We start from the raw sequence: 24,906 nt of genomic DNA, 5'->3' as shown, positions 1-24,906 counted from the left end.
CATGGAACCGTTTTGTGAAAATTTCATTCGAAAATTTTATCAATTGGGCACTCAATTTAGTTAAAAGGACTAAATTGCAATAGGTGCAAAATGTGCGTTCTAGAAGCTAGAGGTGTCTAATTGTTATGAAATTTTAAATTGAAGGTCCTTAGATGGTAATTATACCATTTGTTAATTAGATGGACAAAAATGGACATGATTAGGTGAAGTTTTAAAGTTTTAAGTGAAGGGCATTTTGGTCATTTGGCTAGTAAAGACAAATTAAAACACATAAAAGATGTCATCTTCTCAATTTCATCCTCCCATAGCTGAATTTGAAGAGTCTCCATAGCTAGGGTTTTGGCCAAAGCTTCCAAGCTCAATTGTAAGTCTGTTCTAGCCTCGTTTTTAATGATTTTCATGTTTTTAAAATCCTTATAACCTAATCTAGCTATTTCAAGGACTAATTTGAAAGAAAGATGAAGTTTAAAATTTTACCCAAGTTACATATTTGTGTATTTTGATATCTAATGGTAGAAAATGCATGTTTGATGTTAGATAAATAACTTTTGCTAAGTGATTTTCGATAAAAATGCCAAAAAGTACTTATTTGTAAAAGTTGTAAAATAAGTAGTAAAAGTGTGATTAAGTGAAAAATATGGGCTGGTATAAGTATGAAATGGTTTGGCTAGGCTTGGGTTTTGAAGAAATTGAATACATTTCATTTTACGAGCCTAGGGACTAAATGGTAAAAATGTGAAACATTAAGGGCAAAATGTAATTTTTCCATAATATGATTTTTGGGCTAAATTGAATAATTTGAGTATTAAATCAGTTAAATTTGTTATTATAGATCAAGAAAAATGAGGTTCGGATCTAAATTAGGGGGAAAATAAAGTGTTTAACGATTAGGTCCAATTCTACTATTTCTGTACCGAGGTAAGTTTGTATGTAAATAATGCATTGTTATGTTTATGTTTTAAATGCTTTAATATTGTATGAATTGTGATTGACTCTCTAGATGTATCGACAAAGTCTTGACAAGCGAGAAATCCCGGTTGAAACTTAGGAATAGAATAAGATACGAGTGACATGTCACTAGGAACCCATGTGTATATGCGATTATGTAATCCGAGTGCTGGTCTCATACGTCCTACCAGTGGCTGGGTAGTCTAGCATGTATTGCGAATACCTGAAAGCTTGTGTGAGTAGCACTGTGTAGCTATGTCCTAACTGACAACTTGTGTGAGCAAGCCCATAAATAGCTCGAAAACGAGCCCATATGTATTATGAGATATGAGGTAGCTTCAGCTACATATGTGGCACTTATGTGCAAGATTTCCGAGTATTTGTTAATATTCCGAGTGTTCAACGGGAATGTCAAAGTTCTGAAAGGATATGGATATGTTGCGAGTTAGTACAGGTATGTATGTAAAACTTATAAGTAATGAGCTCGATATGTGAAGAACTCTTGGTAGGACTGTGATTGAGTAAGTTATGACTACGAGATTGTGATAACCTGAATTAGGGCCTAATCGGAATAGTAGTTTTGGGACCACAAAATCCGAGATAGAAATAATTATTTTATGATTATTTTGAGGTCTATGATATGATTGCATGATTGTGTGAAAATTTCGTGAAGAAATTTTATGCATAAAGTGCTTAATTTGAAGTTAGGGACTAAATTGAATATGTTGCAAAACTTATATTCTAAAAGTTTTTAGTATGAAATTGCTTTGGAATATTAATGAGGACGTCTTAAATAGCAATTTGACCAATTTCTAAGTTTATGGACAAAAATTGGACATGGACGGAATTTTTGAAAGTTTAGTAAGGAAGGGCATTTTGGTCATTTGGATATTAAATGAAATAAAATGGGAAAAATAACACAAAAATGATCATCTTCTCCATAAGTTGCTGCTGAATTTTTCTCTCCACCATAGCTAGGGTTTCAAAACTTTTAAGCCTTGATTGTAAGTGATTTATATGCCCGTTTTTAATGTTCTTTACATTTTTGAAATCCTCGTAGCTCAGTTTACCTATTTCTACCAATATTTTGAGCTAGGGTTTATATTTAAAAATTTACCCATGGATGATATGTATTAATTTTGATGTTTTATGGTAGAATATGAAGTTTGAGATTGTGTTAAACAACTTTTGCTAAGTGATTTTTTGTAAAAATGAGTAAAATGACATAATCGGTAAAAATACCTAATATTCATAAGTACATGTTAGAGTGTGAATTTTATATTGCTATAGAAGGGAAAAATGATCAGCATGTCATAAAACATAAGAAAATAGGATGAGGTTTAATTTACGAGCCTTGGGGCAAAAGTGTAAATATGTGAAAGTGTAGGGGCAAAATGGTAATTTTAACCAAAGTTCGTACTAGGGGCTGTTTTGATGAATGTGTGTATTAAATAAAATTAATTTGGCATTATAGATCAAGAGAAACGAGATTCAAGTCACGAACGAGGGAAAAACAAAGTTTACGAGGAATAGGCTCGATTGCTAATATTTTGTATCGAGGTAAGTTCATGTGTAAATAAGGTAACATAATCTTATTTTAAGTGATTTAATGATATTTGTATGATATGACCTTTATTATCATGAAATATTGTGCTTTGTGAATTATTATTTGGTAATATGCAAATTATGTGAACAACTTGATAAGTATGAGATGTTAGCAAGTATTGGTTTTTACATTTCGAAGAAGGTGATCAAAATGTAAAATTGAGAAGAATCTCGTTTGAACCTTGGGAATAGATTAGGGTACAAGTGACATGTCACTAGGATGGTTGAGTTCCGAACTCGTTGAGTTGAGTCCGAGTTCGTTAGATGTAACTAGGCATCCGAGCTCGTTGAGTTGAGTCCAAGTTCGTTTATGGGCGGGTTACATGGTAGCTTGGCTACATAGATTTCAAAGGCTATTGAGCTTGTTTAGCTATGAGTATAGCACTTATGTGCACATTATCTGTGTATCCGGAATCATATTCCGATGTGTTCAACGGGAGATCTCTAATAGAATAAGGAGATTGCCTAATACGAAGGTGACATGTTGGTAAGTGTGATGAATAAGAAAATTTAACAGGTATGTGTTTAAACCCTCAGGTTAAGAACTTAGTATGATGAAATTGTAGTAAGATATTAAATGCAAATGTAACATGAATGTCTTGGTGTTGTTTATGCAAATAATGTTTATGTTGAATGGAATGATTATGTTACTTGTTATTTGCATGTGAACTTACTAAGCATTTATGCTTACTCCCTCCTTTTTCCTTCATTGTAGTTTTGACAAGCCGGCTTGAGAATCGGGATAGGTCGAAGGCTCGTTCACATTATCCGAAGACCTAAATTGGTAAAATGGCTTGTATATTTTGAGTGTGGCATGTATAGCAATATACTCACTTTGTATAAATGATCATATGATATGGTTATGGTTTGGTAAGAAAAGGGTTTGTAAATGATTAGCTATTGGAATGGCTAATCAAGTTTATATATGATAACATGCATGCTTTATGTCTTAACTAAACCATGAAAATCCTTGGAATGGTGGTAAAATTGGTCATAAAACAGAGTCATACAGTAGCAAATATGTGAATTTGAAAAATCACTAAAAATATTAGAAATGGAATTAAATGATGAATAAGTTATGAAATTGAAGCTTGATGAGTCTATTTTCATATGGATGGAACAAAATAGGTAAATGAGTTATATTTTATGAGATATTTAAGTTTTGGTGGAACAGGGTCATAGTGGTCTCTAAATCCCCTGTTCTGACTTTAAAAATTCACCATAAATTTTACAAAAACAATTAGGAGTTTTTCATTACATGTATGAAATACTTATTGAGTCTAATTTTATGAGAAACAAACAATATAGTCATTGAAACTCTGTATAGGGAGATATCTGATTCGTAATACATAGGGGTTATAGTAGTCAAACCCTGAAATAGGGGAGATTTTAACTAATAAACTGTACTAATTGGCTTGACAAAAAATTCTAGAAAAAAATTAGTAAGTAGATATATGAGTCTAGTTTCAAGAAAAATTTACGGAATTGGATTTCGAGTTTCGTAACTCGAGATATGAATTTTTTAGCTACTGTGATGCAGTTAGTCAGCTTGTCTAGAAATTCTAAAATAAATTGTTTGAGCTGTTTAATTAATGAATTAAGTCCATTAACATCTCGTGCTCGACTCCGGCGACGGTCTCGGGTGCGGGGGTGTTACATAGATATTGATAACGTTCATGCTAATCTTTTTCATGTTAATTGTATGTTAATTGTGGGGTTATGGTGCTTATTATTTGCATAGGAACTTGCTAAGTTATATAGCTTACTCCCCTTTCTTTCCCTTGTCTTATAGTGTCACCAAGCTAGCTTGGGGTTTAGAGATTGTCAAAGATCCACTCACACTATCAACAATTATTTTGGTGCCAATGAATTCAACATTTTGAGTTATAGCATGTATAGGGGACTTGGTCATTTTGTTATGTGTTATATTGATTTGGCCAAATGTGTTGGCTTATATTGGTTAGAAGTTCATTTTGTATAAGGCCATTGGAAATGGGCTAATATTGGTTATAAGTATACATGAATGATGGGTTGATGTCTTGGTTGTGGATGTTTGGTTGTCTGCATATGCTTGGATTGGTGCTATGTTATGTTGTGTAGGTGTGTGCATTAAAGGGTAGCAAAATGGCTTGGTAAATAACCTTATTTTTGTCCACACAGGTAGACACACAGGTGTGTGTCTAGGCCATATGTGACACACGGCTTGCCCCACCGGCATGTGTTTAGGTCGTGTGTCCCCTGCACCCAGATTTTTGCAAAATAAAATGCCCAATAGTGAGTACACGGACAGAGACATGGCCGTGTGTCTCAGCAGAGTGAGGGCCACGGCCTTGGACACGGGCGTGTGTCCCGAGCGTGTGAAGTCTGCACTTATTTAATGAAAAATCATAAATTTTAAATCGACCACACGGCCTAGCACATGGGCGTGTGACTTGGCCGTGTGTCTTCAATTTGTTCTTGGGTGACAAACAGAGAGTTACACAGGTTCGAGACACGAGCGTGTCTCATATCCACATGGGCATGTGACCCATGTTTAGTGAAAAATTTTCTAAGTTTTGTAAAATTTTCTAAAGTTCTCAGTTTAGTGCTGAACCATTTCCAAAGCATGTTTTGGGCCTCATAGGCTCGTATTAGGGACTTTATGACTTAATGCAAAAAGATTTAATTTGGACGCAAATTTATAACCCAAAATTGTATGTTTGTTCGTGTGATAAGCCTGGTAATGCCTCATACTCTATTTCGACGTTGAATACGGATAACCCACTTATTTATGCCACTAGTTCATTTGATAAAAAAATATCATATCGATTAGAAATTTTAAATACATTACAAATATAATTATATTGATAAATTTAATAATTAAATTATTTAAATATTAATTATACAAAATATTATAAAAGTGTAAAACTATTTTACCTATGATTTTATATTAAAATTTATTTTTCTCTCTTTTTAAGTTGGATGCTTAATATCCACACTTGCTACCAAATATATTAATAACAAAATAAAAAAATGTGCTGTATTTATAATTTAGTTTATATACTTTTATATTAAAAAAAATTAATCCTTTTTACTTTTCAGATTTCAAAATTTAAATTTAATTACTAACACTATTATTTTTTTGTTAAATTCCGATTAATTACAACGTCATTTTTTTAGTTACGTAACTACTAAGTGAATATTTTTTTTATTTTTAAATGTCACACAAATTAATATAACAAAAAGAAAAATTAAGAATAATAACAATTTGATCTGACGTTTGAAATCTAAAATAAATTTCTAAAAATAAAAATTTTAAAAAGTATATAAACTCACAACATATTTTAACCTATATTTATATCATGTAAGGGAAAAAAAGAGAAAAGGTACCATAAATATGTGAATTTGGGTGCTCGAATATTTTGTTTTGTTTGTTTGATATATAAATGTATTGACTGAAGTAGATGATTAAAGAAGATGAAATGACCACTTGATGTTATCTTAAAAGTAGAGTTGTGACAAATGGAAGTGGAAGGGTATCTTTTATAATACAAAAATATGGAAATATTAAATCCTATTGTTGAAGTTGATAAATCCAATTGTCCACTGTCAGCCACAAAAGAAAATGGAACTTTAAAACACTAATATTTTCTTCCTAAATTCTTATTCATCATTGGTAGATAATCCTCCTACTCTTTTACACTTGTTGAAAGATAAAAAAGTGGCTATTCTTCTGCTGTTGTTGTTGTTAATAAGTTCACATTTAGCAGATGGTTAGTCTCGTCATTAAGAATTGATATGAAGGTTAGATATGCCCTTCGAATAATAATAATGATGATGGTGATAACCTATACTACTACATATAAAACCCCATGTCCTACATAACACTTATCCATTCTAATTTCTTTTAATATAATATTATATTTCAGTTTTACTCCCTAATATTTAATACTTATTCTTTAATATTTAACATAGTTTGGTATCTCAACTTTTTATATATAGTTAGTTATTCTAAATATTTTATTCTAATTAAATTGTTTATGTGAATTTCAAAATTTCTTAACTTTATTAAAATTATATGTTAATTTCAAGTCCATTATAATGTTTTTTTTATTATATAACTATGTGTTTTTTTTTCAAAATATCACACCAACAAATTTAACAAAAGAATTTTAATAGCATTGATAATTGGATTTAAATTTTTTAAATTCAAAAACTAGAGAGACTAAATCTCTAAAATAAAAGTATTATCAAGAGCAAACAGTTATAAGAGCCTAAGGGACCTCCCTACCCCCAAAAAAATTGGAAATTTTGAATTCTTTAGAAAATTTTAATTAAGTCTCACAAATTTCTTTGAAAATTCCATTTCTCCATTGAAGTTTTTAAAAACTTTTATTTAGGCCTCTTTAATTTTTGAAAATTTTCATTTGTCTCAAAAAAACTAAAAATTTTAATTAGACCCCCAAATTCTTTAAAAAATATTCTCATTAAACTCCTAAATTTTTTTTTAAAATTTTACCGGGCCTCCAAAACTTAGTCCTAGGATCTACCACTAGTATGAGGATTAAATTCCAAATATAAGAAAAGTACAAAATTTAGAACATATTACGTTATAAGCTTCAAAAAATAATTAACCCAACATGAAGCATGAAATCACAATAGTAATAATAAAGAAAAGGCTTAAATTACAAAATGATACCTAAACCATATACGTTCACAAGTTGGTACCTAATTTATTTTTGGTCAATGATACCTAAACTATACTTCATTACTTAAACTGGTATCTAAAATATACTCCTTGACCTAGATTACCCTAATTGTTTAAAAATAATTTCTTAATCAAAATCACTTTGTGACACGTGACACTTTTAAGTTAAAGTTAAAGTTAAATTAAATTAAATTTTTTTAGTTTTTTATTTTAAAAAGTTTTTTTTTTATTTTATCTTTTTACACTTTCTCCTTATTTATTGTCTTTTAGTGCACCTTTTTTAACTGGTAGATAATATTTTTAATGGTTAGATAATTTTTCTTTACAATCCTTTTACTTTTTTTCTACTTAACTTCTTCACAATATTAGGAGTTCATACTTTATTATTATTTTTATTATAGAGGATTATTGAGGACTAATTATTTTATGTAAAGTACATAGAAAAATGGAGAAATTTATTTTTAAGGAAAATAATATATGAGTTTTGAACTAGAGTGAGAAAAGATCAAAATCATAGATTATAAAAAGAAAAGAAATTCGATGGAGGGTTTGAATAAAATTTCAACAAGTTCTTAAAATTTTCATCATCAAAGTTCTAGGTAAAGAACAAAAAAAATAAATATATTTATAATTTTTTTAAGAAAATAAAATTTAACATTACTTTATTTTTCTAGTTAAAATTGTCACATGTCATAAATTATTTTTAGCAACAAGAATAATTTAAATAATGGAATATAATTTAAAAGCTACTTGTAAATAAAATAAAATTGAAGTACCAACTAAAAAAAGAGAGTTTAGATAAATTTTACCGTTTTAATTCTAAAGAGAAAGTAAAGTTTTAATTAATTTTAGTGCTTGATAAAACAGAGTCGCAAGCACTCAACAAACACTTGGCTGCCGAAGTTTTTGTCATCCCTATCACTTAAACTTTCACTATTAGGGCACGTTTGGTTCGCTGTATTGGATTAGAGGTGTATTGGAATAGAGGTGTAATAGCAAATCAACTGTTTGGTTGAATGTAATGGAATAGAGGCGTAATAGTAATCTTGTGTTTGGTTGAATGGAATAGAGGTGTAATAGCATAATGGAAAAAACTAAAATGACTAGAATACCCTTAGCATAAATTTGTTTTGGTAAATGATTATTGTTATTGTTATTTAAATTTTAATAAGATTATTAATATCAATAATAAATAATTTAATCATATTTAAACATAATTATTATTAAATATATTATAATTAAAATATATAATTTAATAAAATTCTTAATAATCAATATTCTTATATGAATTTACTCAAATCATAATATATGATACTATAAAATATAAATTAACATAATTATTATTAAATATATTATAATTAAAATATATAATTTAATAAAATTCTTAATAATCAATATTCTTATATGAATTTACTCAAATCATAATATATGATACTATAATTTACTCAAATTCTTATATGAATTTAATAAAATATCATTTGAAATAATTAATATTAAAATTAACATGTAACTGTTTGTTACTCATTCTTTGTTTCTTATTCTTTTTGTTTTGATCATGTATCAATCATTTAAACCAAATGCTTGGTTGTATTGGACAGTGTTTTATTACTTTATAAATGCATGATTTTATATACACAAATACATATGTATAGGAAAATTATCTGAATGAATGGTTAATATTTATTATCAGCAAAACTTAGTATATACACACATAAATTAAGGTAAGATAATTAACTCGATATCTAGCTTGAGCAGCTCGAGTTTGTCTAAACAATACATCAAAACTTTTTATTTTGAAGCTTATAAACTTAAACAGCTTAAGTGTCTTATTTTTCATTATGCTATAAAGGGAATATAAATAAATACCAGAATTTTGATACGAAAAATTGCAGCAAGCAAAGCAATATCCTGCTATTAAACTCACTATAAAATATGTAATATAGCAAACAAAGATCTCTCAACTGATCTTTAATCTTTTTAATCATTTGTAAATAAAAGAAAAAATTACAAAAAAGAACAACCTGCAGAATGTTTGATGACAAAAACTAACAAAAATCCATGATTCAATATCAAATTCAAGATGCATTCTCCTTTTTCAGCTTAGCAAGTTCTTGCTTGATGACTCCAGACCTCTGCAAAACCGTATTACAGCTCGTCAAGCTTCGATTGAAGTTTTGAGGAAGTGCTTTCAAGAAAAGAACTCTGGTATAAAACGGGTAGACACAATAGGGGGTGTATCGGAAACTGACCTTGATCTTAGCCAACATAAGCTTGAACCTATCAAAGTCGTTGAGAGATGCTCTTCTCTTCTGGACAATCAACTTTCTACCCCACGAGCTACTTTCCCATTTGTTCTTAACATCTGTAAGTTAACATAAGAGTGATAAGAAAGAAAACATATCTTCAAGAAATAACATTACAAATGCTGGTGAAAGCTGTCGTCGTCCTTACCAGCCTTCTCCATAGCTTCGATCAACCCATTTGTTCTTGGGAACACGTGGAATGTCAATTGTGATATCTGTCAATGTAAGCCTCTTGAAGTTCATTTGGCCTCTTACCATATCCGGGGCATCAACAAGTTCCTGCCACATTAAAAATAGTCACTTCTTACACGCACATCTCCAAATAACACCTATAGGACTTCAACTAGACTAGTTGGCTGATAAAGGAACATTGATAATTGAGCAGACCATAATCCAAAGACTAAAACCAGCAAGATGGGTTAGTAGAAAAATTATGCAGCCAAAATCTAATGGTCACATTAAAGACATGTTTAAACCCTTCATATGACATGTGATAAAGGAAAGGGCTTTCTTACATGACCACAGGTAAGTTTGTAGGCAATTGCATGACTTGCTTCATGCAAGAATACTGTAATGAGCTTAAAAGGCAGCAACAGCACTGTTCTCCATATCTACAACAATCAGGGGGAAACATTAGGTCAATTCATTTAAGCAAACAGAGGCAACCAGTTCAAATTCCAAAGAATGCTGTATCTTTTAACAGAAATTCAACTGCAGTGAATCCCCCTAGAAAACTCCTAAAACCTTGGCACCCTCATCCTTATGAACAACTTATGAAAATTGTTGTAAATGCCATAGCATTTATGAGTTCCTTATGAACAGATTTACAACAAGTATTACAAAAGTAAATCACAAATGCTCCAAGAAAAGAACCCAATTTCCTTCAACGTGCAAACCAAGAAACTATTTAAACTGAATCTATTTCGTAATTCAAATTACCATCAATTTTCTTGGAAGTAAGTGAATGCAAATGCATGCAGGAGATAATATCAATGGAGAAGCAGATCGAAGAAACATTCTAAAACAGAGGATTAATTTGCTTCCCTCGATTGAACTCCCTCAAATTGAAAGATCTTCAGAAACTCATTGGATTTTTCCATGAAGATTATACTGTTGACTTCCCAGCCTTAAAGATTCTTGAGATAGAAAACAGTCCAGACTTGAAGGCATTCATCCATAAATCTATCGACAAATATAACCCTACTGGTGGAGTTTTGTTCAACGAAAAGGTACTGCTTTTAACGCAGTGAATTGTACCTTATTTCCATTTCTTTTGTTATAATTAACTCTTCTAATCATTTCTTCCACAGACATGAATACTGACATCAACTATATTACTTCTGTTAAATTCACCATCTCTAAACAACATAAATTCAAGGATTAACTAAACATAACAATAAAAAGAATTCAAAACCCCAAAAAGAACAAATCTTGCAGAGACCCAAAATTAAAAAAAAATGAAACATGATTACATATGGCTTGTAAATTGAAGGTTTAGTTAACCTGTAATGAATATGGATTTCCTTTGAAATAGATTGAAGCCTTGAGTGGAGCCTGGAAAGAAGCAGAAATGGCGATAACTAGGCGCAGGCAAGGCAACCAAGAAGAGGAATAAATTAGGAGGAATGGAAAGCTTAAAAACCCAAAACACTAACCTGTAAATGACCAAATCCGGGCACAGTGCGATGAAGAAGAAGCTGTAATCAGAAAAGGGGAAACCGATTACATGCAGAATCAGCAGAGTGAAACAAATCTGGAGGGGATTAACTTGCCAACAACGAATTCGGCAGAGGCTAGAAGGAACAGAAGAGAAACGGGGAAGCAGATGGGAGGGTATAACAGGGATGGTAAACCTATGCGGAGCCTAATCTGAGCAAATGGGGTGTATTAGAAATCGGTGGATTTCACCGATTAAGTTAGTCGCGTATTACAGCCGTAATAGAAAAACCACGAACCAAACAATGGCATAGAGGCGTCTTAAGTAGGCCCCACCGATTAGGGGTGTATTGGCTATGCCAATACACCCAACCAAACATGCCGTTAGTTTCTTTGATAAACTTGGTTTACACTTTACGTTACTTCATGATATCCGCATCAATGAGACCTCATCCATGTTGATCGATTAAAAAGAATGCGTTCTACTACCATTAAGAAAAAGAATTAAAATATTTATAAACTTAACTATCATAATATAAATAATTATTATTATCAGTTTTGTTATATCTTTTTTAATTAAAAATATTTGATTGAATTAATATCACGAATCATCAAACATTAATTTAATTTTAAAAAATATATTTATACAGTATTGTTATACTATAAAGATATTCTTATTTTTTATACTTTTATATCAAATTAATAAAAATTAACAAATGATTTTTCTATTTTACAAAATGAAACCTAATAAAAAAATCACGTTCTTATAACAACACCTTTTCCACCAGTCTCGCCTCTAGTTTCACAATGAGGCTATGCACTACGAGAGACTTGGCCAATTGCAACCCTTTTCTAATGCCCCATAATTCCGCTAGCTATCAGACTAGCCAATCTTCAACAAACTCAACTACCATTATAATCTTGGATAAGACCCTCCACTGAAGCTAAAATCGAGCTCGATATAACATCTCCACCGCAGCTTGTATCTTACCTTGAAGAACCCTTTTATTTCCGCATTTCCATAAACCCAAAAGTACGGTTGTGAAAAGAACGTCCCAAGGGACTTTTAAAGACATCACACGATCTGATCGGGAATTATGCTAGATCTAGATACGGAAATCCACACTAAAGAAATACAAGTGTAAGTCCATCTCTCTCATTTCACTCCAAATCTCCTTTGCTATTGAGCAGTATCTCAAATTATGGTCAATGGACTCGACCTCAGTACCACAACTACACAAATTAATCATCCATATTCATGTTTTTACGAGCTCCTACTTGGTTTGTATTTAAAAGATCACCAACCAAATGAAGAAACGAATATGGTTTGGACAATTTAGCCTCCATTTCGATTCGGTTAGCAGAGTAAGCTGAACCAACCGAGAACCTACCACTGCTTTCATGACCCCAAAAGTAAGAGTCGTAAACCTCTGAGGTATTTGGTTAGCCAAAATTTCCATTATGACCTCATTTGGAAGAGCATTCGCTACTAGTTCTAGCTGCCAAATCCCCAAACTATCAAGAAGCTCATCTATTGATTCGAATGATGGCACTAAATTGCCAACCTGATCTTCTTCCAAAAGGTGGAAGAACCTTTCCCTTCCAGTTCCCCAGTTCCTTCAAAATCTTATCTACAATACACATGTCTCCCTAGTGATCTTGCCATGGATAATGGGAACACCATGATACATGCCAGGATTATTAGTTAGCAAAATACCGCTAGCATTACTAAAAGAAAGGGCTTCATTGCTAACCACATTCAGAGAGAAATAATTTCGATTCAAATAATAATAATAATAATAGCCCAACCTGACGCTTGACTAAACCTCCTGCAAACAACCCTTGATAATCTCCATTTGCGCCATATTTTCCTTCACTTGAAACTTTATATGGCAAACCATAACTCTCTTTCAACATATTCTAAAACCAAATGCGATAACTTCTTCATAACCATTGTCGAAACTATTTTTTTGGAAACGGGATCGACTTGTTTGAAAACGAAAATTAAAATGGGAATCGCCACCAATTTTTTTATGAGGTGTGATCGGATTACCTTACGATTTGATCGTTTTAATAAACATTCTTGATTTACTAAAACAACGATTTTGGTCTATGAAATTCAGAAAAACAAGTTCAGGATTCGGTTACGTACGAGAAAGAATTAAGACCCTCATAACGCCCAAAATTGGTACCTAATTAATTAATTAACGTCTTAATGTCGAAAATTAAAAACTCGAGAAGAATTTAAAATACGATCCCTTTTAATCAATGTTAATTTTACAAAGATGTTTGGATAAATTGAAGCGGATGCTAAAGAACTTCTTTTCCCGAAGTAATAAAATGTCACATCCAATACGGTAAGATATAACATTTTAAACCCTCGAAAATAAACTTGTCTTTTGATTTTCAAAATTCATGCATTTTAATTTTAAAAGGGTATTCGGTCATTTGGATCAAACGAAAAAAATCGAAATCCAGTACGCTAGGGCACGATCTTTCGAATTTTTAAATACAGAATATTGCCTTTATTGAAGAATCCCTTTTTATGAATTTAGGGTGAAGGTTGATATAATATTAAAAAAATGATGAACGAATAATATAGCATGCTAGCACATTATGAATACATTAGTGAACAATTCATAGTATATATGACGACAATAATTATATAACATACATCATTTGAACACGAATATTAATAATCAAAGAAAAATAACATAATGATATAGAACGATTTAAAATAAATAAGAGGACAATTCTAAATGAATAACATATGGAAGAACATGTTTAAAATAGATACTATAAATAGCATAAACAATTTAAAATCATTAACATACGGAACAATAAAATAATATATAGAGCAACTTAAGATAAACAATAACATATAAAAAGTTTAAAATAAATAATATGTGAAAAATAAATCTAAAGTAAATAATATAAATGTATACACGTGTATAAAAAAACCAGTTTAATGCAAGTGATATATGAAATATTAAAACTAATAATAATAAAAGGTTTACAATAAATAATAAAAAGAATTTAAAATATTTAACATATAAAACCGTATAACTAAATAACATATAAAAAATTTAAAATAGATAATATATAAAAAAAGTTTAAAAAATAAATGACGTAAAAAAATATTAAAAAAAAAATATGTAAAACAGTTTAAAATGACTAATATAGTAATATCCATAAACTTAAGATGGATAATAGTTTGAAGTGATTTTAAATACATAATACATGAAAGACTTTAAGTAAATAATAATAATAAAATAACTTAAAATAAATAATGTATGAAAAGAAAGGCTTTAAAATAAATAAATAAGTAACAAATTCGCAAAATGAATTGAAATCAAACATATTTGGGACTAAATTGAGATAAAAATAAAATTATAGGTAAAAAACTATGATAAAACAAACAATGAGGACTAAAATTAAAAACGCGAGAAGTCCGAGGGTTAAATGGGCAAAAAGCCCAATATTTGGACAGGTGTCCGCGTTCCAGCGGGCCGATGGGTCAAGGACCCAATTGAAAACCAAGCAAAATCCCACGGACAAATTTTAAAAAAATGAAAAAATAAACAAAAAGGACAAAATTAAGACGGATAGAACTTGGAGGGACCAGGGTTGTAAATAACCCAATGGTCTAAAAACGCGCGGATCCTCTGCTACCTGGGTTGGGTCGCGCGAGTTCCCCCCTCAACGACGCCGTTTTGAGGCGTAGGGGGGGGGGAAAGCAAAACGTGGTCGTTTTGCAGGGCTATTAAAGCCATTTTTTTTAAAATTTTTCATTTCTTCCTTTCTTTTTTTCTAAAAACAGAGAGCAGCCCCTCCCCTTTTTCTCTCTGCTAGGGATTTGAAACCCATCATCGCACCATCGCCGAACAGCCTTGGCTCCACCGTGGACGATGGTCGGAGTCACGCCAAGATCGGATTCGGGTAAGTTTTCTCTCCTCCTTTTTTATTCTTTTACTTGAAAATAGATTTGTAATAATATAAAAAAAAGAACAGGGAACGAAAAGAAGAGAAAATCAAAATCAACCCTTTTTTTTTATTTTGCTTTTGATTTCTGAAATATGCGTGTCCATACAATGGGTTCTTTTTTCGGTTTTATAGCCGAATACAAAATGTTTGCTACTATTTTCTATTATCTGTGCTTGCGTCTGTGCCTTTTTCTACACTGTCTCTGTTGTTGCGTTTCGTTTTGGTTCTTTTTCTGTCCTTTTTGCAGGGTCGGCGAGGTCAAAGGCGGATATTTCGGCTTTTTGCCGTTTTGGCACGAGGAGGGCAGGCCTCGGGCATTGAACGTGCTGGCAAGGCACGTGGGGAGCGGCGCACATGGGGGCTAGGGTTTCTTCTTCCTCTTTTTTGCTGAAATTTTTTTTAGATTTTGGGCCACTTGGACTTAGGATTTTGTTGTAATTTGGACTGATTAATTTTATTTTATTTTGGATTTTATTTGACTTAGTGGGCCGGGCGAAATTGGGCCTGTACAACCATAATGAGTAAGTAGAGGGAAAGTGGGTCTCCATGTCACAGCCCTTGCTAAGGAGTGAGTTCACTCATTACCTGCCCAATTCAGATCAAAACAATCTTACTATATTGGACATAGAAGATAATCAACTCAATCAATTTATCCAGTACTCGGAAATCTTCCAATACTGTCTTCAAGTTAAAGAAACCTCAAATGAGATTATCATATGCCTCGTGTAAATCAATCTTCAACACCGACACACCCTGTTTTCCCGGCATACTCATCATAGAATGAACTTCTTGAGTAATCAAGATGCCGTGCTTCTACCGACTAGAAAGCTGTTTTGAAAAGGTCTGATAATACGTTTAGAGAATTGGATGTAATCTGTTAACAATGGGCAGCACCTTATAAGGCATTAAAAAGACTGATGGGCCAAAATAACAAATTTTATCCGCTGTTGCAGACTTAGGAATCAGCGCTAAGAAGACCCATGCTAAATTTGCATAAAAGGGACCATCTTCCATTGCCCAACTAACAAAACTAAACAGAATGTACCTTTCACCGATTCCAATGCCTCTATGCAAGAAAATAAGCAAAATACCATCCAACCCAGGAAATTTCAGACCTTTCATCGAAAATAACGCTGAACGAACTTCCTCCTGTGAGACTTCGACAACTAACGATTCCTTCTCACTTGCATTCAGAATACATTGAAATTGCGCGTAATCATGTTGAAGAGCCACAACATCCTTCCTTTTAAACAGATTATCAAAATAACCCATAATATATGAAACTAACTTTGATCATTTTAACCAAAACCCAGATTTTACGTAAATAAATGTGTCATAATCTAATATTCTTAAGCCACTTAAACTCGGCTGACTTGGAGATATGCATCAAACTGATAACTAGCAAGTAAATGTAAATACATTTTCAATTTCAGCGAACAATGTACTGACCTAAAAAATTGTTTCTCCCTCTAAATCCTATTCAATCCAATTTGATTAATTCAAATTTGAAAGTTAAAATTCTAAACCTAATCTGACTAGAATCTAAAGTGTTCCAATATCAACCAGTCTGCCCCCATAAGACGTGGAAAAGAAATGAAACCCTTTCTCTTCATTTCATTAAAATAAAATGAAAACCACAAGATGAATCGCCATACCTTCTAGAAATGAAATTTAGACGACAATTCAACCAAAAAAGATACGAGTATGGGAATCTGTAACGTTCAAATTATTTTTTATGAACCCTGTCAAAAATTTTGCTAGAGTATTATCAGTCACTTAGGATACTCCAATGTAGTCATAGACAGAGGCAGAATAACAAAGATGTACGTAGGTTATCTAGACAGGCCTTGAACAGCTTATTCATTTTTTCACTTTCGTCCAAAGTAGTTCCGTGCCTTATCAGACAACCCTTATAGGGGTATGAGTTTATGTGATAACTGTAGGTGCGGATCGGCCAGTGAACTCCAGCATTTTAGAAAGTTTTAGAGCAACCTCCACCTGATATCAAAAGCAAGAGTCAGCCTAAAATATATAAGTGATCTCAAGCGGATTTGGGATCAATTTAGCCAAGTCAAGGATGCTCACAAGAGGAGCAAGCGCTCCTTGGGAATCTCTTCCAGTTTTTGATGAGTCCTTTTCATATTGTTCAATGTAGAGGCGGATAGTTGCACCTTCTGAACCAGTTCCAGAGAGACGGAAAACCTATGCATAGGGAGTAAAATCAAATAAATGATGTTTCAACTAAAGCTGCTACAGATAAACTCTAGAAATATTTTTCACTGCACTAGAAAATGACATGATCTACTCAAACACTTTTCAGTAAATAAGGAAGTTGACTTACCAATTGCGATCCATCCTCGAACAAAAACCGAATACCCTGGTGCTTTGAAACAGAGCCATCAACAGGATCCTTGTATTCAAATTCATCAGCATTGACAACATTTGACACATCTGAACGAGCCCCCTTCACAATACTGCATGCAAAAAGAATATGACCATCAAAAGAAACTAAAATGTTTAACAAAGGAAAATTTTAGGCCTAATAAATGCAGACGCAAATAATTTTAACAAGATTTCCCAATTTCTTTCCTCAAATTTAATGGTCAGCATCTAAGTACATGGACTCACGTTCGGGTGTCCAATATGGATATTTATCCAATGGTCAAACTTATCATTTGCTTAAAACTTTTGGACTCACAAAATCATCTAGAAAGTGTCCAAAATAAGAAACAGATACAGGAAACCAACCTTGTGAAAATCCACTTGCACTAAGCCCTAGGATCAACTTCAATTATTCAAGCAATCAAAAAATACAGTGCAAGAAGAGCATGACATTCATCCACGAAACTATAAAACAGTGGCATAATCCAGTAAGTGGTTTAGTGGTTCTAAAATGGCATGCATACATACCTATTGATTTCATCAAGAGATGATTGCAATTTGACCAGACAGGCCATTAAATCCTTTGCTGCACCAGCATCCACATTCTTCATCAAACAAAGTAAATTAGTTAATACTCTCCCAATTCCTTTATGGCCAAACATGGAAATGAACTACAAAAATGCCATACCTCATAGTCATATCGAGTGTAATAGTGTCGACCATAGATAGCCCAATGCTGACGAACTATATCCTCAACAGTCACGAGCTTATCCCCATTGAGATTTTCCTTATTTTTAAAAGCAAGTATTGAAAGCCAAGCCAAAACAGCCCAAATTCAATCTTTCTCACGTATATGGTCAGAGCCTGCCGCATTAGAATGTTTTGTAAGTTTCTCATGGTTCCAAGTGTATACTTCATGTTCGGAGCATCAAACACTTACCAGTTCCAAAACTTTCTTCTCCGCAAATCGAACATAATCCAGCATCCATTAAGTTGCCAAAAAATTTCCAGCCGGTGGGTACCTAGCAAAGAACAGATAAATAGCTACCTTATAACAATAAAAATAGTGGCCAGAAGGAAAATTATCAAAAAAATTCATTTTCTGTGGACTACCTCAAAAAATTTTAAGTTCAAGTTCTTGGCAACAACATCAAGGGCAGCTGAAGTAGGCATACTCCTACAAGCAGCAAATCGAGAAAATTAATCTTAAATTTCAATTTCAGAAGAGATGATTATAATTTAAAACAAGTTTATCAGAGTTTGAATTGCACAATAGATTTAACAGATATTGATAATTTTACATCTTAATTAAATCCAAAACATTACTATTGGAGATTCAGTGAGTTCTAAATGCTTGAAGAAACATGTCATGTAGGCCAGAAGACAAACCACTTTTCTGAAATTTGCAGTTGAAATATAAACTTAAGATCTCATGTCATGTCATGGTGGTGGTTATTATTATTGTTATTGTTATTGTTATTGTTGTTGTTGTTATTATTATTATTATTATTATTACCTGAACATGTCGAAGAGAAAAGATACAAACACATTTCACCTATTCTGTGCACCTTGCAAAGGCTTCAAATGTAGAGTCACCTTTCTTTTTAAGCTTCAGAGACAATAAGCATGTTGGTTGTTTAAATTTTATAATCTTTATAGTCAATGAATCCTATATGATTGATAGTTAAAGAACCAACTGGATACTTGCACGAGTAGAAGTTATATGTTGCGATAGGAAGCAGGTTAAAAGCTAAAAATATAAAGCTAAACAGTGCAATAAAAAAACCTGGCAACTCCCTTCAAACCAGAGGAAAAGTAAGGAATTGCATCAACGGCATTGGCAGCAATGATGGCAACTGAATCTGATGGAGTGACAAAGAACCTAAAATAAAATGTTATAAGAGAAAACTCCAGGAGGTGTAATTATTATATGATGTTAACTAGACTTCCTGGACAGTATTAGTACCTTTTTCCCAGTATCATGTTACGATCAGCATCACCATCAGCAGCAGCACCAAACTCTGGGGGGTCAACTGCAGAGTCTGATTTTCCTAATCCCATTCGAGCAACTAACTCCTTTGCATAAGTCAGATTGGGATCAGGATGGCCTCCTCCAAAGTCCTCCTGGTTTGCATTGAGTCAAAGCATTAATAAAGAAAAGTGTGATCTATTCAGCTAAAAAAAGATGCAACATATCATCAGACTCTAAAATTCTTCAAATTTAAAAGACCTTGGGTACACAGTTCAACAGTGAGCTTTCTTGTGCCCCAAGCTCTTCCACAAAAATGCGATGAGCCTAAGCTCCAGCAACTCCATGCAGTGCATCATAGCTTCAATACAAGGAGAAAGAGTTACACTTTTCAACCAAGAATAATATAGTTTAATCCAGAGAATCAAAAGAGTCCTGTGCTTAAAAACAAAAGGCTTATCAACATACCAGAATGTGAACTTCGAAGAGGAAAGCAGCTTGCGAATAAGCTCAAAGTCAAAAATTGACCTGAACATAGAGGCAAAAGGATTTAGTATTTAGACTGCTTGCATATGCTGCCAACTTTAAAACCCTGACACTGTCAGAATGAATAAATAAGGATATGAATAATATGAAGAGGAATTATGTCACAACTCACAAGGTTTTAGCCCGTGCAAATAATTTTCTAGGGGCTTTCAAGTTTCAAATTATAATAACAATTTCCAATCAAGGGACATAGACAAGGACATGAGAGAAGAACAAAGATCACTATTCGAAAGATACTGCTAGTCAATATATATTAGATAGGACTCATCCAATGGAAGAATAACTTACTTCATCAGTTTCACATAGTCACCTGCTGAATCAAAAACCTCAACATCAAACTGTCCCTCAGGCCCCAAGAAGTTTGCAACACCAATTGTACTAATGTCTATCTGGATAATGCAACATATTAACAAGATAAAGTTACAGTAAAAAGATGAATAAAAGTACTGTTCTAGGGAAGTAAGACAAACATTTGGTAGATCTTCGGCAATCAAGTATTCTGTTATTGTTTTTGTGTTCTCAAAGATCTTATCAGTGATAGCCTCTGGAGCAGGTCCACCATTTTCCATGTTGTATTTAATTCCAAAATCCTGTGATAAAGACATAAAAGCCAAAGCAATCATACATTTTTCAAATGTTGCATGCAAAAACAGTTTTTAGACAATATACAAATTCAGCTCCGCCCTACCTCATGAGGACCGCCAGGGTTATGACTAGCTGTCAAAATAAAGGCACCATTTGCTTTGGATCCCTGGAATTGAAATTTGTAAGAAGAACCTTAATGTTGTCAAAACTAAATCATATTGAGTAGCTTCTCACAACATAATACTGAAAAAGCTGATAAACCAAAAATAACTAGATAATGCAATAGCAGCAATATTACTCACATCGACACCAACTCTTTCACGAATTACAGCTGATACAGCAGGAGTTGAAAGCAATCCATTTTGACCAACCCATACACGTCTTACTCCATTTGCAGCTGACATCTTAATTATTATCTGTCAATTTAACACAACGCATTGTACAAATGGTTAAGGACTTATTACCAGACGACAACAACATTGAAGACACTATAATACAAGAAACCACTAAAAAGGCCCTCAGTTGCATCCAGTTAAAACATATGAGTTTCAATTCGGGAACCAAAGTTCCATAAGAATGATTGGACAAACCAGAAACACCTACTATATACACTGCACTGAGTACATAGAACATGTTAAACTAGCCAAGTGTAAATCCCCTTAGAAATGGCCGCCACAAATTCATTCGTAAGTTGAAGCCTGAATCTCTTAAATGACTAAAGTACACTACAGAAGTCCATATAAAGAACAATTATTTGCCATTGACAGAACAAAAATTTCAAAGAGCACCCATTTAACAAAATAGCAACAAATGTTTTTTCTCTCCTAAGATGGTACAGTTTTATGACAACCATTTAGGTTCAAAGTTGAAGTACCTGAATAGCATCCTTTGAAAAATAACGACCGTCACCAGAAACAACAAGTGTAGCACCTATAACCATGAACAAACATAAGAGGAAAGCCATTGTAATCCATTGAATATAGGTCATCAAGAAAAAGAAATGTCACCAATGAAATGAAACAAAACAAAAATGAATTCCTAACATCATTTTTTTTTAGATGATTCAAAATCATCTCTCAAGATAAGAAACGGACTTCTTCCCAATAAAGTAATAAATTACCAAAAGAGCTGGTGAAGAACTAAAGAAATTGAGTTGAATATGCTCTACAATAATCATGCCAACAAACTAAAACTGCATGTTATCATAGCATTAGATGAGGCCTCTAATGCTAGAAATTGAATTAGCAGGCAATACAGAAATACACCATAGCTGTCTATACACTTAAAAATACCAAAATTGTTGGTGTTCTTATCAGGTGTGGAGGTAAATATCTTAAATCTGAGCTGTGGTACTCTTAAAAGGGGTTAGGATAAAAGTCTTTAACCTGAACCACGGTGCCCTCCTTTTTTTTACATACAGAAAAATATTCGTAAACAAGAAGTGTGTATCTGTTAGTTTCAAGATTGATAGTATAACTCTACTATTGGGTGTGGTATAGCCACCTAAACCAATGTAGTCAAGAAGCATCCCTAGCAAGAGAGGTGAAGGAAAATTTTGGAAAAAGCCTTGTTCCAAACAAGGTGAGGCAGCTTTATCAAGGCTCACAAAGGCAAATTCCCTTTGTTTTCTTCACAGTAAAAACAAAATTAAGAATATAAAAACTAGAAGAGTTTTCTGCAAGTGGTTATATTGTCAGTTCATAACCTAATATTTGAGATGAAATTTTAGAATAATTTTAGTTAAGACTTGGTAATTTTAATACATTCAGCCATGCAGTGCTGTCTGTTATATATATCCCTAAAACTAGCACTATGCTCCTTAGGCAATACAAGAGTCCTAGCAGCTTCAGCACTTTACACCTTTGATCACATATACCTAGGTATCAGCAGGGTCCAGCAGCTCCCCTCCCTTCTTCCCTCTATTACTTTTCTAAAATTTCTTCAGAAAGATAAAAGTCAAGTGTCCAAAAAGGCTTAAAAAAATCAGAAAAAGTGAAAAAGAATTGAAGGATCCCCAGGGTCCCCCAGGATTCCTGTCCAATATAGGGCTATACTAATACGGACTGCAACAGTTGAAAAACTGAAGAAAATATAATATAAAGTTATCATGAATGACTTTAATTAATAAAGCTCCTTGCATTAGCTCTTCGGCACAAAGATTTTCATAGGTAAAAAGAAAACCTAGTAACTTACAAAGCTCCAAAAACCAACCGTACTTTGAAGACAAAAAGACCAAAATAAAATCAAGAAAATGATATGACCAGACTATTGTCTCTGGATGATATGAACTAAATATCTTTCAAGATAAAACTAGAACATTTTGTTGAACTACCCAAAGAATTGAGCATATATCCCAAGTATAAGTAGGGCAGATACATCCTTTTCATAAGAGTTTCCCTAATATAACAAAGCACACAATCTAAGCAAGCCTCACATAAATGGATGTACGTAAAGTGAATCCTTAGTTCCAAGATTTGAAGAGCATATTTAAAGAGCCACATTATGCCTCTAAATATTAAAAAGTAAAAATTATCAAGTACATTTAGCATACAAAAAGGCATAGCATCAACAAAAAACCTTACCTCTAACTTTCTCTGGTGTAAGGGCATTGAATGTTGACTGAACGAAATTTTGCAAATAATGAGGCTGAATGAAAACTTTCACCTGGACAGGTCAAAACACCACAGTATACAATTAAAAGAAAAACATGTAAATCAATATGCAGAGGAATGTTGTAAGAAAATATAGAAAACTGTTTATGTTCCATATCACTCAAGGTGCAAATAACCTGTACTTTGACACGGATTTTAGCAACATGTAAAAAATGGACTTCGACAATGAAGGCAACTATTAATCTAATTACCTATCATGCGTAAGAACACTGTACAGAATACTAGTCAAAAAATATAAGTAAGACCTTAAGAACTATTAAGTAGTATTAATTTTTTAGCATCAACTCCAGAGTATTAAAAATTGAAAACCATAACGGTCAACAGACATCCAAAACATAAACAATTAGAAATTATATAATCATTTAAATATAGAAATACGATCTAAATATAAAACAAACCACCAGAAACCATATGAATATAGTTATTAGATCCATGAGAAACTATGAGCTGAAAAGGAATCAAGCATTAAAATTTTACCTCAAAAAAAAAAAAAAAACCAAAGAACTAAATTTAAATAATGAATGGACTTGATTCAGATCCAGAATAGAAAAGAAAAGGAAAATAGATCATAATTAAGTTAAAACTTCAAATAGCAACTAGATCAGCACCGAAAATGATAATAACCTTGTCTCTCTTCGGTTACATATTATAGAAGTACATCTTAATCTATGAAAATGAAGTTCAATATATAGTTTACGAGATCATCTAATTCAACGAGAAGAGCTTGCAGCAGGCATCAATCAAACGGATTAAATTGATCAAAAATTAAATCGGAGTGATATAACAGGAGATCGAGATATCGGATAACGATCAAAGTAAAGGAAATGAAGAAGGACGATTAAGAAGCAAAAGGAACCTTCTTACGGAGGCCAGAAGTTCCAGGCTTCTGGCCGTCGATCGGCGTCGTCGAGACTTTGGAAACCTTGAACACCATTTCTTTGCTTTCTACGACTACCATGCAACTCAATTCAATCAATGACAATCTCTTAACTCTTGATAAATAAATAAGTAAATATTAAAAAAAAAATAGAGAGAGAGAGAGCTCACTCGTTGGAGAGATCAAAGTGAAATGCGTTAGTTTTGAGAACAAGCTGGCAAAGTGAGGAAGTGACCCGTATTACCTTCTTTTTAATAATATATTGTCTCTTTTTCTTTTTTGATACGAAGTGAAAGAAACGCGAACGGTGAAGATTGAGGCCAGGATGAGACTAGATAGGGGGCGATTTGAAACCTCACATATTTTCCCTTGTTTGGGATGAATAAACGAGCTTTTTTTTATTAAAATAACTTAAATAATTTAATTAAGTATCAAAATAACTTATTTTTTAATTAAATATAAAAAACTCCGAAAAAATTGGTGGAGCCAAATTATATGGTGCTACTAACTTGCCACGTCAGCAGGGAGCATAAAAAAATTAATTTTTTAGTGGAAACATGTAGAATAGTGCCACCTATATAAATACAAGAGAAATACTGCATTTTTTAAAAAATAGAGGACTTCAAAATAATTTTTCATTTTTTGGTGGAACCAATTTAAATGGCGCCACCATGTTGCTTCTGAATTTTTTT

At 32.6% G+C, this 24,906-nt stretch overlaps 1 protein-coding gene, 2 long non-coding RNA genes and 1 pseudogene across 3 annotated transcripts; 1 reads left to right on the top strand and 3 right to left on the bottom strand.

Annotated features, from left to right (window-relative positions):
• Window positions 1–9,126: 9,126 nt before the first annotated feature.
• Window positions 9,127–11,061, bottom strand: LOC107948727 (uncharacterized). The gene is made up of 4 exons (XR_005925610.1): window positions 11,047–11,061; window positions 9,692–10,154; window positions 9,490–9,602; window positions 9,127–9,372 (listed from the first exon to the last, which is right to left on the bottom strand). It is a non-coding gene; the product is annotated as an uncharacterized lncRNA (long non-coding RNA).
• A 3,932-nt stretch (window positions 11,062–14,993) lies between these two features.
• On the top strand, window positions 14,994–16,997 carry LOC107903732 (uncharacterized). Its single transcript, XR_005921843.1, has 2 exons — window positions 14,994–15,138; window positions 15,431–16,997. It is a non-coding gene; the product is annotated as an uncharacterized lncRNA (long non-coding RNA).
• Window positions 16,774–24,532, bottom strand: LOC107903731 (probable phosphoglucomutase, cytoplasmic 1; annotated as a pseudogene).
• On the bottom strand, window positions 17,110–18,176 carry LOC121203308 (phosphoglucomutase, cytoplasmic). Its single transcript, XM_041089724.1, has 4 exons — window positions 18,094–18,176; window positions 17,525–17,657; window positions 17,269–17,385; window positions 17,110–17,181 (listed from the first exon to the last, which is right to left on the bottom strand). The coding sequence occupies exons 1-4, from the start codon at window positions 18,174–18,176 to the stop codon at window positions 17,110–17,112; spliced, it is 405 nt and encodes a 134-aa protein (XP_040945658.1).
• Window positions 24,533–24,906: the final 374 nt, after the last annotated feature.

This window comes from Gossypium hirsutum, chromosome A01 (genome assembly GCF_007990345.1).
Source record: "Gossypium hirsutum isolate 1008001.06 chromosome A01, Gossypium_hirsutum_v2.1, whole genome shotgun sequence".
NCBI classification, from domain to species: domain Eukaryota; kingdom Viridiplantae; phylum Streptophyta; class Magnoliopsida; order Malvales; family Malvaceae; genus Gossypium; species Gossypium hirsutum.
This window is presented reverse-complemented; position numbering and strand designations above follow the sequence as displayed.

Coding starts and splice junctions, on each gene's coding strand:
- LOC121203308 (XM_041089724.1), bottom strand. CDS start 18,176: ATGAAGAATGTGGATGCTGGTGCAGCAAAGGATTTAATGGCCTGTCTG. Junction 17,658..18,093: donor TCTCTTGATGAAATCAATAG/GTATGTATGCAT, acceptor TTTTGCATGCAG/TATTGTGAAGGGGGCTCGTT. Junction 17,182..17,268: donor AAGGAGCGCTTGCTCCTCTT/GTGAGCATCCTT, acceptor TTTTGATATCAG/GTGGAGGTTGCTCTAAAACT.